Below are 15,250 nucleotides of genomic sequence, written 5' to 3'. Positions count from 1 at the left end.
CCTTCAAGACAAACAAAATAGCACATTAGTCTGTGTCGTTACAGTGACTGTTTTACCAAGTGTTATTTGTTCCTTTATATTGCGCAGTTTAAATGCCTCAAACCAAACTAACAGACCATTTCCTTTATCTTGCTTTATTATACATTTAGGTGTACGTAACATTATTATTGACAAACTTATTTTGTTTTTTATTCCTCCAACACAATTACTGGGCACTGACCAAATATTACGATTCGACTTGCTGCCGGGTGACAAAGGAAATGTACCTAACAGATCTATTACTAAACATTTAGTTTTGATTTTGAAGCTCAATTCCATGGATTGACATGAAACAGAACTGTGCCATCTGCTGGTGTATTGCGGATGTTATTGTGAATTTCTGTGTCAGTGGTTTGTGTTTCTATCTGTGTCTTGTCCCCCACTCCCATTCCCCCCACGGCTCAGGGTCCCATACCACTCGGGTCTAATCTTGCAGGGTAACTTGTCATTTTTTCAGCAGCCACAGACTTGACGGTGGGCAAAATCTACGCCGCCATGATGATCATGGAATACTACCGGCAGAGCAAGATAAAAAAGCAGCAGGCCCTTCGAGAGGAACAGGTAGACCACCCATCCCAGAGAAATTTCCTGAATGCAAAAAGACCTTTATCTCTTTTGTAATACTGCTTCCACAAGCCCTTGGACTGAATTTTGCCTGTCCTCTGCCAAATATGGATTTAAAAGCATAAGAGCCGAGTCTTATACATTTAAATCTTATATAAACTCTCAGCTACACTTCCAACTTCTTTTCCGCCTGCGCTGTGCCCTTTTTTAGCATGCTTCCTGAAAATCTACGTCCTTTTTCTAGCACCTTGTTGCTCCCTTGGCTAGTCTTATTCCTTTCACCGTGCTTGCTAACGGAGGTATCTAGCTGTTTTACCTTCTATCTAGTTAGCAACCTTTCCCTTTCCAGCTGCTTCAGGTTTTGTTTATCTTTTCTCCATGGGCTGTTTGAACGTGACAAGGAGGATTAGGTGTTACAAAGGTTACGGTTTGCAACTGTGGGTTTTTTTTTGTTTTTTGTTTTTTTGCTGTTGATAATGTTCTGAACAGTGATTATGATGATGACACCACATGGCCTTACCTTTTGTTCCCTGTCAGTGCTCTTCCCCTCATGTTGATGAATGCCTTTGAGATGCACTCGCTCTTGCTGTTCCTGTATTTTTGGTCCACACCGTGGACGTGTGGAAACATCTCTTCACTCATATAATACCTCCTGTTCGCTCCAGCAAGTCATATAGTTGGCTCAGCCCTTCATCTGAAATTTCACCCAGTACAACGTCCAAATTAGCTAATGGACTGGGGCCAGCCTCGTCTATATTGACTGAGACATATTTCCTGAGATGGGATTTCCATTCTGAAGAGCGAAGGAGTGCATTGATGAATGAAGAGTATGTCAGGCTTGATTTTCAAACTGCAACAACAGTATGTGTTGGTATGTTCCTGAATGCAGGCATCCCATTGGATTGAATGGACAGGTTTACGCAGGCTCTCTCAACATCAGCAGTACACAAGGACTTTAACCAGCCTGTGTGTCTGTCAGTTTGCCATCTCTCTACAGTGTCTCACCTCATTCTTCCTCTCTTCCAATGGGGTCTTTTTGTTTTGTAAGACCGTACCATTTTTAAAGGAAGAATCCACCCAAAAACATCAAATTACTGTCATAAAGGTTTTGCTTTGTGATCATTCATCATCAACACAAATCACATGCGATACCTTGACATGTTGAGATAAGTTTTATATTTAAATTTATATTTTTAAATATTAAGTTCAGGTTTCTGGACTTCAGCAATCTTACAAGAAAATCCTTGATACAATAGGCAAAGATTTAGATTTCTGTCTCAGAAGTATCCTCAATCAAAAAAGTAGCAATAGCACGTGTAGCACAACCGGAGGGTGCCTAAAGATAACTCCTGGTCTCATGTGTACGACAGTGTAAGAGACCCAGGGGGTGGATTTTTTCTTTAACTCTTCATTTGTTGTTGTACTCGTCTCTCTCCTCCGTTCCTCCTCCTTCTTCGTATTCCTTGTGCCTCATCACGTCTCAACCGGCTGTAATTGTGTTTTAGATACTTTGTTGTTTCATTCTCCTGTTTCTTCACTCTGTTTTTGGAGTCTGTTGTCTGTATAGTCTCTTGTTCCTGTCTTCCATGTCGTCTCTGTTCTTTTGATGCACTCCCTTTATCCTTCCAGGAAGAGATCAGACCTTGGCTTATCAAGCACTCACTGTTTGGTCAATCCACATCGATTGTCACCAAGTTGCTCTAACCAAGACCCATTCTCTCCAGTCTGTGTGTTCATGAAGCTGTCTGTTTGCCTGTCTGTCTTCTGTGGTGGTTGATGGGATGTTGAGTGGAGGTTCCTGTGACCAGTGGCTCCGTATGTAACCAGTCAATCCTGGAACCATTTATTGATACATATGCCCCTGCTGAAACATACTCCATTAAAAGCCGGTGTCTGTGTTAGGTGTTCATGTTTTCGCCATAACCCATCGAAATGTTTGTACCATGAATTTTCTCAGGATGCATCACTGGAGCTAGCCAGTGTCAAACAAGACCATCCAGAGACGAACTTGAGCCATTTACCTCCGTGGCACAGGAGATGATGGCTGGACAGGATTAGACAAAAATCTGACCCAAAAGCTGAGCCAAAGTTGTCCATAACATAATCGATAGTTTAATCAAAGGAGTTGTGTGGCTGTTTTTTAATACTTTGGATTTAGATACTCTGGATTTGGGATATGACATCAGTATGATGTCAGTTTCAGCCACGCTTCCCAACACAAAGTTGGATCACGGATCAGCTTTCTTTGGCGTTCAAGGCAGCACAATATAGCTGCACAGCATATATCTGGAGACATTTTCATATATCTTTCAGTAACTTACATCACATCACAATAGTCTTTTGCAGATATCTGCACCTCCGTGACAACTATACATTTAATATTACTGCAAAGCCTCTATTACCCCCTTCACTCTCACTGTAACCAGTCTTTCTAAAGACACAATGGGTAAAAGTTTAAGTATCTTTTAAATTTTTGACTGAATTTTTTACATTATATCCAGACGAGCTTCCTGTCCAGCAGATCAGCCTGATGTGTCAGAGGAGGTTTGGACGTGCATCTGTTTCTGAACAGGCCTCGATCCATCTGTACTCATGTAGCATTCAGCCTTTTGCTTCCAGGCTGTGGAGAGATATGACACAAGCTGTAGCATTCATGAACCATCGCCTTTAAGCCACTCCTGAGAGGACTGTATTGCCCAGGATCCCTTGGGAGAAAATCAGCCTGACCTCTGACCTGATGGAAGCAGAAGTTGCTAGTTCAGGATCAGATGTCTACTTCCTACAAAATGGCATATTACTCAAAAAATCTTTGCAGATGAATGATCACAAAGATTTTCACATGATGATTTTTGAGTAAAATGTCTTTTTTGATGACGTGTTTCATTAATATGGTAATCTGGTCCAAGACCTGTGATCTAAGAACACTCTTACTTCAAATGCCTAAGGTAGAAGTTTCCCTGTGACACAGATATGTGATCAGCTTTCCCTCCCTGAATATCAACCCAAGCTGATATAATGGAAAAAGTTAAATAACCTTAAAGTCAGCAGTGTTCCTTCAAATTCTTGTTCAGTGTGGTTAGCAGATCCCAGATCAGTAGTCTGGCAGGAAACTTTACCTTGGATACCCACAGCCATGTGCTTGCCAATGGCGCCCCCGTGTGGGTGCATGCTGCGAGTGCATCCTGTGTTTTTGTCCTGTGTCTGCCCCCTGAGTGTGCCTGATGCCAGCCTGTAGGCCATGTCGTTATCTCACACAGAACGAAACGCCATTAATGTTTCAGCTCATGGAGCCACCCTCTGAGGAAGGGGGCACTGATGGCCAGGGGGGCCAAGGCTTGAACGGCCTCCCCAGCACCCAGCCGGACAACATCAACAGCATGTGAGTGACTGGTGATGGGAAGGAACCTGTATTGAAATATATGAGACAGCAGGAAATTTAGGAATCCTTGCCAACACAGATACATATTCTATATTTATATATGCACATATAATATATATTATATATGCCCAAGGCATCTTGCTTCTTTTCAAAGACAGTGTGTTACATAATATATCAGGAAAGTAACTTGCTGTGTAAATTGTGGTGTACAGTCACACCAGAGGTGGGGTCACTTAAAATTAAATACAATCTGGAGGATAAACTTTCAAGTGCAAGACGTTTTTTAATTCAAATTAGATTAAAATATTTGTTGTGAATACAAATATATACAAGTTTACCTCTGAATAAAAAGCTGAGTTAACTGAAAGTAAAATTACTCCCATATATAAACATTTACAGTATGCCTACAGTAAAGTATCATTCTGCATCGCTGTGATGTATTTACTTGTCTTCTTGTTCTAGCTTCCTTGGCTTTGGGTTTCTTTGACCGTGCTGTTTAATGATGTCTTTCCATTGTTGTGTGTTGATTTGTGTGTTGTATGTGAGTGTGTGCAGTACAAGTTGTGCTTATCGGGGTGAAATTGAGCTGAATTAGCATAGTTTCAAATCCCTTTCCGTGTATGTGCATGTATGAGAAAGTGTAAACAAGCGCAAACAGGAGTTTGAGATGTCCTGAAATGGCTACTGCATAGACAATAAAGCTATTTCATTTAGGTTACAATATAATGTTTTTTTTGGCACCAGTCTCAAGGCCAATTGTTACATGTTTTACAGATGTTATAACTTGGATAATAAACTAGTATTCAGTAGACTCTATTAAATTATGAAAATGTCATTTCTGGAAATAATCAAATCCACAAATATGCTTTAATTTTTAATAAACACAAGATTTTTAAGTTTTAGATTTTAAGAGATCCTCTACTATAGCAGAAGAAATCTGTGAAGAGATGATCTTAACATTGTTTTTTCAAGTGTTTTTAATACGTTTAAGATCCTTTTAATAAATCAACTTCTTGATTGGTCAAAAATATTATATAACTGCCAGTCAACTGTGAATTTCTTCAGTTGAAAACCTCCCTGATTTGTAATCCCCTGACTTGTGTGTATGTGTGGGTGCCAGACCTCCCGAGGGTGGCATGACTGAGAGCCAGTCATGGGTGACGGCCAAAGCCCAGGAAATGTTCCAAAAGACGGGTAACTGGAGCCCCGACAGACCCTACCCCGACGATCTCCATGACAACCGTCACAACCCGCAGGTATGATGAGCACAAGCATACACATGTCGTCACCATGGTAACACACCGATTCAAGCCCAACCATGTTCTCCGCTCGTTGACACAGTTGACAGTTTGTCTCCAACCATGCTGGCTATGTTCTGGTAGCTGAGAACAATCAATAAAGTCTTGTGTTCAGCAGGTATTTTGTTTGCAAGAAACATTCAAACCACTGGTGAGAAACATTCTGCTGTTGCAATGCACATATTAAAAACGTCTCTGTACCATCTCACTGATGACACGCTCACAAACCCCGACCGAAATTCATTTGTATAATGTAAACAATAAAACTACACCTGTTGAACAATCTACAACAGGAGGTGAAAAAAACATTATTCTAATCTAAATTACTTCACATTCTTATGAAACTTACTGACACTACGTAGTCACTATTTTATTTATTTAGAGCATAAAACTTTTTTTTTTAATCAATTAAATTAATTGAATTTTGCTGAGTTTCATCTACCTGAATGCCCATCCTAAAATAAAAGTTGAAATAATCTAAACCTCAGAGCTCTCCGAAGAATCAGAGCTTAAACGCAAAAGCACAGCCTTTCTACGCAAAATAAAGACTAATTAAATTCAGTGTTTTAAGGCGGGTTCCTTTGCTTCTTCAGGTAAGTATTTTATTTCAAATTATCAGTTTGTGATTGGATGGGCATTTCAGGGATAAAAGATAATAAATCCATGAGGCCTAATGAGTTTTCTAATTGGTGCCTTTCACAATAAAACATTAGAAATTGCCAAACCTAAATCCAGTTTCCTCTCTCTGATATGACGTGATCTGAAACAACTCTGAAGAACTGGACCTTAATGCCCTGTGTGAGTGTCCTTGTTGTGGAAAGATTGAGTACTATTAGTCCTATAATCCACTTCATCATCCTAACACCACTTTAACAACGTTCAATAAATGATTTCAGAAGTCTTTTCAGTATCTGAAGTGTTGGATGTTGCTACTATTACCTTACTACTATATCCAGGGTATAATATTGTAGTGTCTGTAGCATCTTTTTGAGCTCTCTTCTTTTTCAAACCTACCAATCTGTCTCTTTCTTCATCTTCCTGCTCGAAGTTCACATCTTGCCTATTTTCTTAGTCGCACCGTCCTCCCGTCCCTTGATTTTTTTTTTCCTTCAACCTGCTCTTCAGTCAAAGGCTTGGAGTTGGTAGATGTGTTTTGTGATGTACTCCTTCTCCTCCTCACTGCCTCCTTACTTTAACTTGTCTGTTGGGACGTCCCTACTCCCTAGCCCCTCATCTCTCTCTTCAATCCTATGACTAATGTACTAAAATGTATATGGATTTGGTATTGTACCATGTAGTCTTTGGTAAAAGTTTTTGAGATCTTTTCCTGCCCCAGTTTTGGATCTTTGGTTGGCAGGTTTATACCAGGATGGTTCCAGGAAAGAGCATTCACACAGAAGTTCAATTCAGAACAGGATTAATTATTATTCCACAATCTGAAGATCGAATTTCTAGATCTGCTCTAATCAACACCCACCTCATCTAAATGTTTCAGAGACTCACACACAAGAAAGGTTGCAACAGTTAATTTATGCAACAATAAGTTGCATAAATGGAGACAGAATTTTAGTCTTTCTTGCCTGAAGTTGAAAAGAAAGACAAAAAAGGAGCATGATAAACTTTCTTGTCATTGAATTTATTTCATATCCCTTCCACCTTAGTTAGCGCCCCCCTCAATTAGTCGATCACACCTCTCCCTGTCAGAGTCCCCTCCCTCAGCAGGCAGTGGTCACGCCCTCTCATTGTGTTTTACAGACGGTAGAGATGAGGGAGATGGGGCGGGACGGGTACTCCGACACTGAGCCCTATCACCCAATGGATGGGCATGGGCGGACCCTCTCCATGCCCCGCCTCTCAGCAGACAACCAAGTGAGCACCTTCATCCCACCATTATCATCATCACCATTCACAATTACTATGCTTGTTAGCAGTGAGGGCAGATGAAGTGAATTTAAAAGTCTTTCCTTGCATCCTAAACAGAGAAGAGAACCAGGTCTGCAACAAATATTTCTCTTTTTCTGGAATCATATTTACCATATTTTAATATCTAGTCAGTAATATATTTAATAGAATAATTTCTAGTACTTTTATCTTTGTTTGTTTTTTTATGGCTCATTCCCTGCATGGGAAACATGGCTCACTTCCTGCAAAATATTGTGACAGGATGCAAAAAAGCAGTGGGACTTTTCTAAATTCACTTCCCTCTGTCTGGTCTCCATGTTTCTCTTCCATCCCTACCTCCCTGCCACCATCCCTCCACCTCCTCCTCCCTCAATCTAACCCTCCACTCATCCAGCAGCCAACCCACCGCTGCTCAGCTCCAGGAGAGCTCTTGTCTGAGTACAGCGAAGCTCCATGTTAACATTGGAGTAAAAATCAAAATGGGTCGGAGAGCTGGATAAGTGTTCTAGATATGTAAACAAGTATATATCTAGAAGACCTATATGTATATTATATCTGGTCAAACCATATCCCTTTCCCTATTCCATTTCCATTAAATCCTTGGTGTGTCTGTCCTGTGTAAACTGTGGCCAGAGTTAATGTCTTTCTTCAGTAATGAAGATCAAGGTTTCATGCACAAGCGTTTCTGTAGCATAAAATTTCTTTAAAAACATACACACTCACAAGGTGGCTAACTACATAAACTATAGGCCAATTATTTGTGTTTGGAAATTGTTTTATGGTAAATTGGTACACTGTTGAGTGAGAACAAAACACATTTTAAGACCAGGCGGAGACAATGCCGACCAAACTTTTGAGTGTAAAATACTGATTTCATGTCTGCTGACTTACAAATCTCACAAATTTCTAACTTTAGCACATGTAATGAATGTGAGAGGACACTTAATATCTATTTCTGGTTAACCTTAACGGGTAACATGTCCTTACAGTATCTGGATATCAGAATTATATCTGTGTTTCTGTTGAAAACGTATTTATTCAAAAAGAAGATAGTGGATGATATTGCGACATAGCCTGTCCACTGAAATAAAAATGGCCAAAACAGGGAGTTCATGAAGATAGTGAGAGGAGGACACTCTGATTACAGATCAGTTCACATGTGATTCTAATCATGGGCTGAGGATGCTCAACTTTGCTTTGCGTTTGATTTATATTAATAATGAATATATTTATATTGTTTTAAAACACAATGACAGAACTGTTGAAATTTATGTTTATGATTTCCATGTATGGACTATATACTATGAAGCCTCTGGCTGCAGTTGCACATACACACAAACACACACACACACATAATTCATGCATTGCTGTACACTGACATGTCACTGCATCCAGTCATGTTGCTCTCACTTTGGTATGTTGGTTACTCCATGGATTGTTGATTGTATGAACATTTAGAGGATGACGTAGGAGACCGTATAAGAGGAATGTGATGTGCACATAAACAGAGGTTTGTATGGAAGTTCTGAGAGGCAAGGGAGGAAAAAAATTATTTTCTAGGTCTGAGCCAGTTATTTTTTCTCTCCTGTGTTTATAACTGATTTTTTTTTTTCATGTTTTAGTTGTGTGTTTGTTGCTGTAATACTAATTTTGGTCACAAGAGGCTGAAGTGCACCACTAACACATGTTCCAAATAGGACTAAAAGTACTCTAAACACAAGGTACACATCGAGGGCTCGGAGCCAGAGGAGCATGAGGGCCGTTGGGTGAATATGAGTATTATATATCAAATAAAACCTTTTTTTTTTTTTTTTTTTACTTGCTCTTAAGTCATAAACACAGAAGAGAAAGAGAGAAAATGGATCACTCGCTTATTTTTTACTTTTTTTTTTCTTCTTGCTTGCATCTCAGGGCTTCCGTAGAGGTGTAAAGCGAGTAGATTTTTTTTTCTTTTTAGTATTTTAAGTTTCTGATTTTTAAGATGCAACTGATACATGAGTGTAACATTAAAACTTTACCTAGTATGTTAGTGTGGACAGTAATATAGACACTATTCTATAAAAAGAGCTACGAAGTTCATATGTAGATGTAATAACTTTCAAATTAAAGTTGACGCTTGCAGATGCGGTTTTGTTTTGAATCCAACATGCGGCCAACACAACCAAAAACAGGTTTTTACAGTCAGTTTTCTTAACAGCAAGCGCCACTCATTTGGTACTCCATGCTCATTAAAACAAACACTACCTGACCCATCATTTGGTGCCTGTAGTTCTAAACACTATTATTATTCGACTACTTATTAATAGTCCAGGAACATACACTACAAGTCTTGGTGTTGATATAATTAGACGTTACTTTGAAATAACTGGATGTGTTAATATAATTAAATACTAACTCACCATAAATGAAGGTAGACTGCTGTGGGAGTGTAGAAATTGTCCTATGTGTGTTTGTGAGTGTGTATGTGTGTGTTGCGTATAAAGTATATGTGTGTGAGTGTGTGTGTGTGTGTGCGTCCGTACACTGTTACTTACTGCCTTCTAACACTGCTCTGCCTTACAGAGAGCTCATGCTGTTTCGGTAAGTGTGTGTATGAGAGTCTGTTTGTATGTGTGTGTGTGGATGCACATGCATCTTATATTGTCCTCTGTCCTCTCGCGCTCACTGGCACACCCACCTTGCTCTTATGTGTGTGTGCACTGGCCTTCTTTAAATTAACTGGGTCCTTTCTTTCTCTCTCTCTCTCTCCCTTTATCACTTATTTTTTGTACTTTTTTTTTATCATCTCCTCCTTCCCTATATCTCTCTTATCCCTCTACTATACCCCCCCTCCCCCCTATTCCAAAACACATTTATCTCCTCAAAATAATCCCATTATCCTCCCTCTCCTCCTTATATCTCTGTCATTTTTTCCCATTCCTTCTAATCCGTTTATTTGTTTATGTCTCTTTCTGTCTCTATTCTCTTTCGGTCCTGGCGGCTATGCTATGTCGGGCCTATGCTCTGTTTGTGTGTGTGTGTGTGTGTGTGCGTGCGTGTGCGCGTGTGTGTGTGTGTGCTACACTGCTCTGCTCTACGTATCATCTCTGTGTTTGCCTGCTCTGCAGCGGAGGAGACACAGACCCCGCGGAAATAACCTCAGTGTATGTACCTCTCTAGCTCTATCCCTCTCTTTCTCCCTCCACTCTTGATTCTTCTGTCTCTCTGTCGATCATTTTCAAACTGGATCTGCACCAAAATGTTGTTTAATGGTTGTTTTAACCCATGTGAGATGCCATATGGGTGGGTTTAAACTGCAAACAGACAGGTCAGGTGGTGATAGTTGGGGATCAAGGGGACACCTAGTGCCATACTTGGTGCTCATTCCCTAGGGTTTTGTAAAAAAAAAAAAAATACTTGCACACACACACAATCATAACCTGCTCAGTAAACAGTGGTGACAAATCAATGACATATCTAGTTTTAGACTCATAGAATCACCATTACACACCAAATTCTGGAGTGAACTACCTAGCTGTCCTTCAGATTTTGGAGGGTGCCTCATCTCAATTACTGCCGGGTTAGTTTTTTTTTTTATGTCGTTTCTTTCCTTGGATTAAGTATTTGCATAATATATTTTTTGTGGGTTTGCAGTCTGTTTTGACAGACATGAGACAGCTTGGGAGTCTTTCCTGCAGCTTAAAATAGACACCATCTGAGTTGTGTTGATGCAGTGAATCCCACCCACCTGGTTCTCTAAGCTCTTTAAATCAGCTGTGACCTAATTGTCACGATTCAGATCTACTTTGATCACATCTCCCTTTTTCTATCTACCCTGTCAACTCTTTCTTTCTTTCTTTTCTTCTCTCTCTCTCTCTCTCTGTCTCTCTCTCTGTCTCTCTCTCTCTCTCTCTCTCTCTCTCTCTCTCTCCCGTGTCTGCTCGTGTTGAGGTCGTTCTGCTCTCCATTGTTTGTTCTCTGTGACGACTTTCCCTGGATTTCCGCTTGTATGCAGCGTGTGGGTGTGTGTGAGTGTGTGTGTGTGTGTGTGTGTGTGTGTGTGTATGTTAATCTGCGTGTCTTACATGTGCATCTTAGTCTGTTGCATTGCTGCAGACCAGGTCAACAGTGTATGACAAAAGCATGGACTGGCCTGATGTGCAACTGTTGGCCTGTACAGGGGGATTCTCAGCGTGCCGGCATGTCATTAGTCATGCATGATTTAGCATAGTTGAGTCTTTCCGTGGATGTGATGGAGAGGAAATCGTGTACCAGCCAGGGAAATGTTGGTTTAGCCATCAGGCTGTCATTCAGTAGCCGGAAAGGTGGAACCAATGACTGAAGGAGAGTGGGCGCTCATAAAGTTTCTATGTCATGTTCAAAACTGTCTGTCTGTCTTACGATGGATGATGTCATGTCAACTTACTGCAAAAAGGACACACAAGTTGCTCAGGTCATAATGTTACTGGGTAAAGATGAGTCTTTTTGTGTTTAATTTTTGTTTATGTAAAAACCCAAATCAGTCCATATTAACAGAAACTATATTTTCTGTGTATAGTTAGAGAACAGTGCAGAGACACACTCTCTAAGAGAAAATTATTTATAATAGTATTAGTATTAATATTAGTAGAAATAGAAGTACTAATAGTAGTAGTAACTTCGTTCTTTGAACATTTTAACTTAAATTGTCTGTCTTGATTTCTACAGTTACTCATGAATTATGTTGCATCAAATGTGCTATAATAAATAGATTGAAATGCTGTACAGGAGTCAGACAGCAGCCTGAAAAAGTCACTGGGCAGCAGTATGATGACTGAAGCTAACACATGTAAGCTTCACTCTCTCGAGCACCCCAACAATGCAAAAGAGAGTAGACATGTGCATTCTGATCTTCTCGTTCATATTTACTGTTTTAAAAATCATAATCCAAGTAGTCATCGATTGTTTTGTCCAGATTTAGCGTTGTGAAATATTCGCTACAACACATAGAACCGGGAGGCTTTGTTAACATAGTTATTGAAAAGAAGCATAGATGTCAAAAGAGATGCTCAGAAAGTTAGGAAAATAACGCATCCTTTTCAAGTGTGTGTGTGTGTGTGAATGAACGTGTGTGCGTGTGTGTGTGTAAGCATATTAAGTGTATGCACACATGTAGTCCTGTGCTGCCAGCAGTGGGCATGCATGGCTTGTGTTAAGCTACTCGGAGAGTGTGCAGATTGCTGCCTGTGTAGCGCAGCTCTTTTTTTCAGGATGATGAATCCTCTTGTGTTCGTCTGAGTCTCTGTCCGGCCTGCTGCTTGCAGACTGATGTGTGCTTTATCAGGGTGATGTGAAGCTTTCTTGGGGTTCAGAGTGTCAGCAGGGTCCTGCCCTGGTCAAAAGAGCCTGATAATGACCCCAGCAAGAAAATCACACAAGACCGGCTCCAGAATACACGATGTAGACTTTAAACTGGTGCCAGTTCTTTTATAGCATTTGCTGTTTACTTTAAATGTTATCTGAAGTGTCTGAAGTACACTACTTTTGTGCAGTAGATATTCAATACATATACACACAGCATTTGGCAGGTTCAAACAGATTTATATAAAGGATAGAAGGTTAATGTAACTTTTTTTTACATGCTCTCCACCTTATCTAGTGGATTCTAGGATTTTTACATATGGTAATAAGTCCTGTAGGATTTTCTTGTTGGATTCTTGCAGATCATTTTGACCAGGCTCTCAGGCTCTCAGGTTATGGAATGTCAGTTTACCTCATCCACCTGGCTGCCATATTTGAATTATGTCATACTCTGTGTTACCTATAGACGTAAATGACCAAGCAGTTTTTGTACAAAAAAAAAATAATCTCAGCAGAATATGAAACGAAATAACTCTAAATATTTAAATAAATTTAAGTAGAAAGTGGACTGAATGAAACAAGATTATGGTGATCCATATATTAACATGTTGCCAAATGTTACCCTCCAAATCACTGAGATTTCATTCTTCTACTCGTCAGCTATAACAAACTCCTATAGTACTGGTGATGCATAAATATGCTTATTCTTCTTTGACATTCAAGTTGTTAATAAAGGTTTGATCCGCTGTCTATGTTCCTGTAATTTTATGTACTAAAACTAGGGATCATTTTATAAATATTTATAAAACTAGTGTCACTTTTTCAAAGATCTTTTCTTCCTAGTCTAATAATGTACCAACTTTGAAATGGAGGGGGAAAAAATGGCTTTCAAAGTAGTAGAGTGTGGTTTTAAATGAAATATGGCTGCCAGTTGGAGTCCAGTAGGTTCCTCTGCCTTGTGCATGTGAGGCATGGTTTCTATGGCCTTCCTTCATGCTTGCTCTCTGTCTCTCTGCCTCTTTCTTCTCTTCCTGTCAGTTCCCTGTTTATCTTTCTGTCCGTTTCATTCCTCCATGTTTTGGTGAAGAAGCATGGTATTACATGTGCTTGTCAAAGACCTTAGTAGTTTGGGATTTCAGGTGCTATGGGTCAAGCTATTTGAATGCAAAGACCGTAAGCTGATAATGTGATGTTTTTTTTTTTTTTTAAGATGGGTCAAATAGTACTCACAGATCATTTTAGTGTATTGTTCCAGATCAGATGGGTGCAGGTCGACACACAAGACAGCATATGATCAAAACAAAATGCAACATGTGAAAACCTGAATTGTCTTAGTGTGGTTAACCGCCACCCACCTAAACCAAGACTTTCTTGGTACTGCTGTTTGACCCAAGTCAGATATTGTCATTCAGTAGCCACACAACACACATGAATGCACAATCTGACAGGCTTTTCCACCATATGCAGGTCTGTAGTAGTGTCATACACTCATTAAAATCAGCTTAATGAGTGCCGTCCTTCTCGCAGCTGAGGTTGGACTCCACTGGTCAGGACGCATTAAATCTCACTTCTTTTCTCCTCTCTTTCTTTCTTTTTTTCCTTCTTTCTCTCTCCCCCACTTTTTTTTAAATCTCTCTTCTGCTCACCTTATCACAACCTCTCCTGCCTTACGGTCTTCCTATCTGCCTGTCCCTCTCCCTTTCTGTATTTCCTCCTGTCCTTCGTCCTCTCAGACCATCACTGACATCAGTGCAATGCGTCGCTCCACCTCCAGCCTGGTCCATGGGCGTACGGGCCGTGGTGTGAGGCTGGACGACTACTCCCTGGAGAGGGTGGTGTCTGAGGAGGGGAGACATGGAGGACGCAGACACAGGGACAGGAGTCACCGTGCCTCCCAGCGTTCCCTGACCAGATACACAGATGCAGATACGGGTGAGTCACTTGTAGCAGACATCTACGTATAAGCTTAATGCCTCGCTTACATCTGACTAACATCTGCACAAAGTATACAGCTCTAAATAATGTGTGTTCAATTTGCTTCCTCTAGGTGACACTAGAAAAGTAAAGCTCACATTTGAGAGCAACTTGGTGTAGCTATTGAACACATAGGTGGTGTGGTTGTAGTGTAGTGTCTGTCTGCCTGTGACTGACTACAGCATTGTAAGAAGGTCAAATTTTCCAGTCCCGGTTCCTTTTTTTTCGGGATAACCATCAAATGGGACATTTTTCAGACTATTGGTGGTTTCAGAGATTTCAGAGAAGGCAGAGACGGTACAAATTCTTACTTTACTTATTTCACTTAGTACCTATGGTAATGTAACATTAGTGTCTGTAATGTAAGCATAACATGACCGTAGATGTAGTACAGCTTAGTCAAGGACAACTCACTTTATTGAGGCAATTAAGAGAAAGCTGTGCCTTTATGGAGCTTAGAGAGCAGAGTTGTCATCATATTCACTAAATTTTATGCAAGTCAAGTCTTGGCACAAAGAAGTCCTTGAAAAGAACATTGTGCAAGCAGATAGCCCACTTCATCACTAATTGTAAGTGCAAATTGCATGCTTCAGCTGTAAAACTAATGCAACAAGGCTGGCACAGTTAAACTCTAAATCCTCTTTATAATTGGAGAGCTCTCTAATCTGATGGAGGAGACTCTCCTCTACTTCCTGGACTCAGTAGTGATGATCATGTTTTTAATTACTTTTTTTTGCTCTACATTTCACTGCACAGGTGTAGTGGATTTTTTTTT

The 15,250-nt window shown here is 40.2% G+C and overlaps 1 protein-coding gene across 2 annotated transcripts in view; it reads left to right on the top strand.

Annotated features, from left to right (window-relative positions):
* cacna1ab (calcium channel, voltage-dependent, P/Q type, alpha 1A subunit, b) overlaps window positions 1-15,250 on the top strand; it is a 166,818-nt gene that overhangs the window by 146,477 nt on the left and 5,091 nt on the right. The window contains exons 46-52 of one of the 2 annotated variants that reach the window (XM_027282430.1): window positions 497-600; window positions 3,885-3,982; window positions 5,103-5,238; window positions 7,036-7,149; window positions 9,745-9,762; window positions 10,290-10,325; window positions 14,235-14,433. In XM_027282430.1, the coding sequence (XP_027138231.1) occupies window positions 497-600; window positions 3,885-3,982; window positions 5,103-5,238; window positions 7,036-7,149; window positions 9,745-9,762; window positions 10,290-10,325; window positions 14,235-14,433 (705 nt within the window). Of the gene's footprint in view, window positions 1-496; window positions 601-3,860; window positions 3,983-5,102; window positions 5,239-7,035; window positions 7,150-9,744; window positions 9,763-10,289; window positions 10,326-14,234; window positions 14,434-15,250 lie in introns of both variants that reach the window. The other variant, XM_027282431.1, reaches the window with a different exon arrangement.

This window comes from Larimichthys crocea, chromosome X, assembly GCF_000972845.2.
Source record: "Larimichthys crocea isolate SSNF chromosome X, L_crocea_2.0, whole genome shotgun sequence".
Taxonomy (NCBI): domain Eukaryota; kingdom Metazoa; phylum Chordata; class Actinopteri; family Sciaenidae; genus Larimichthys; species Larimichthys crocea.
Note: the sequence above shows the minus strand (reverse complement) of the source record. Positions and strands in the feature narration are given on the sequence as shown.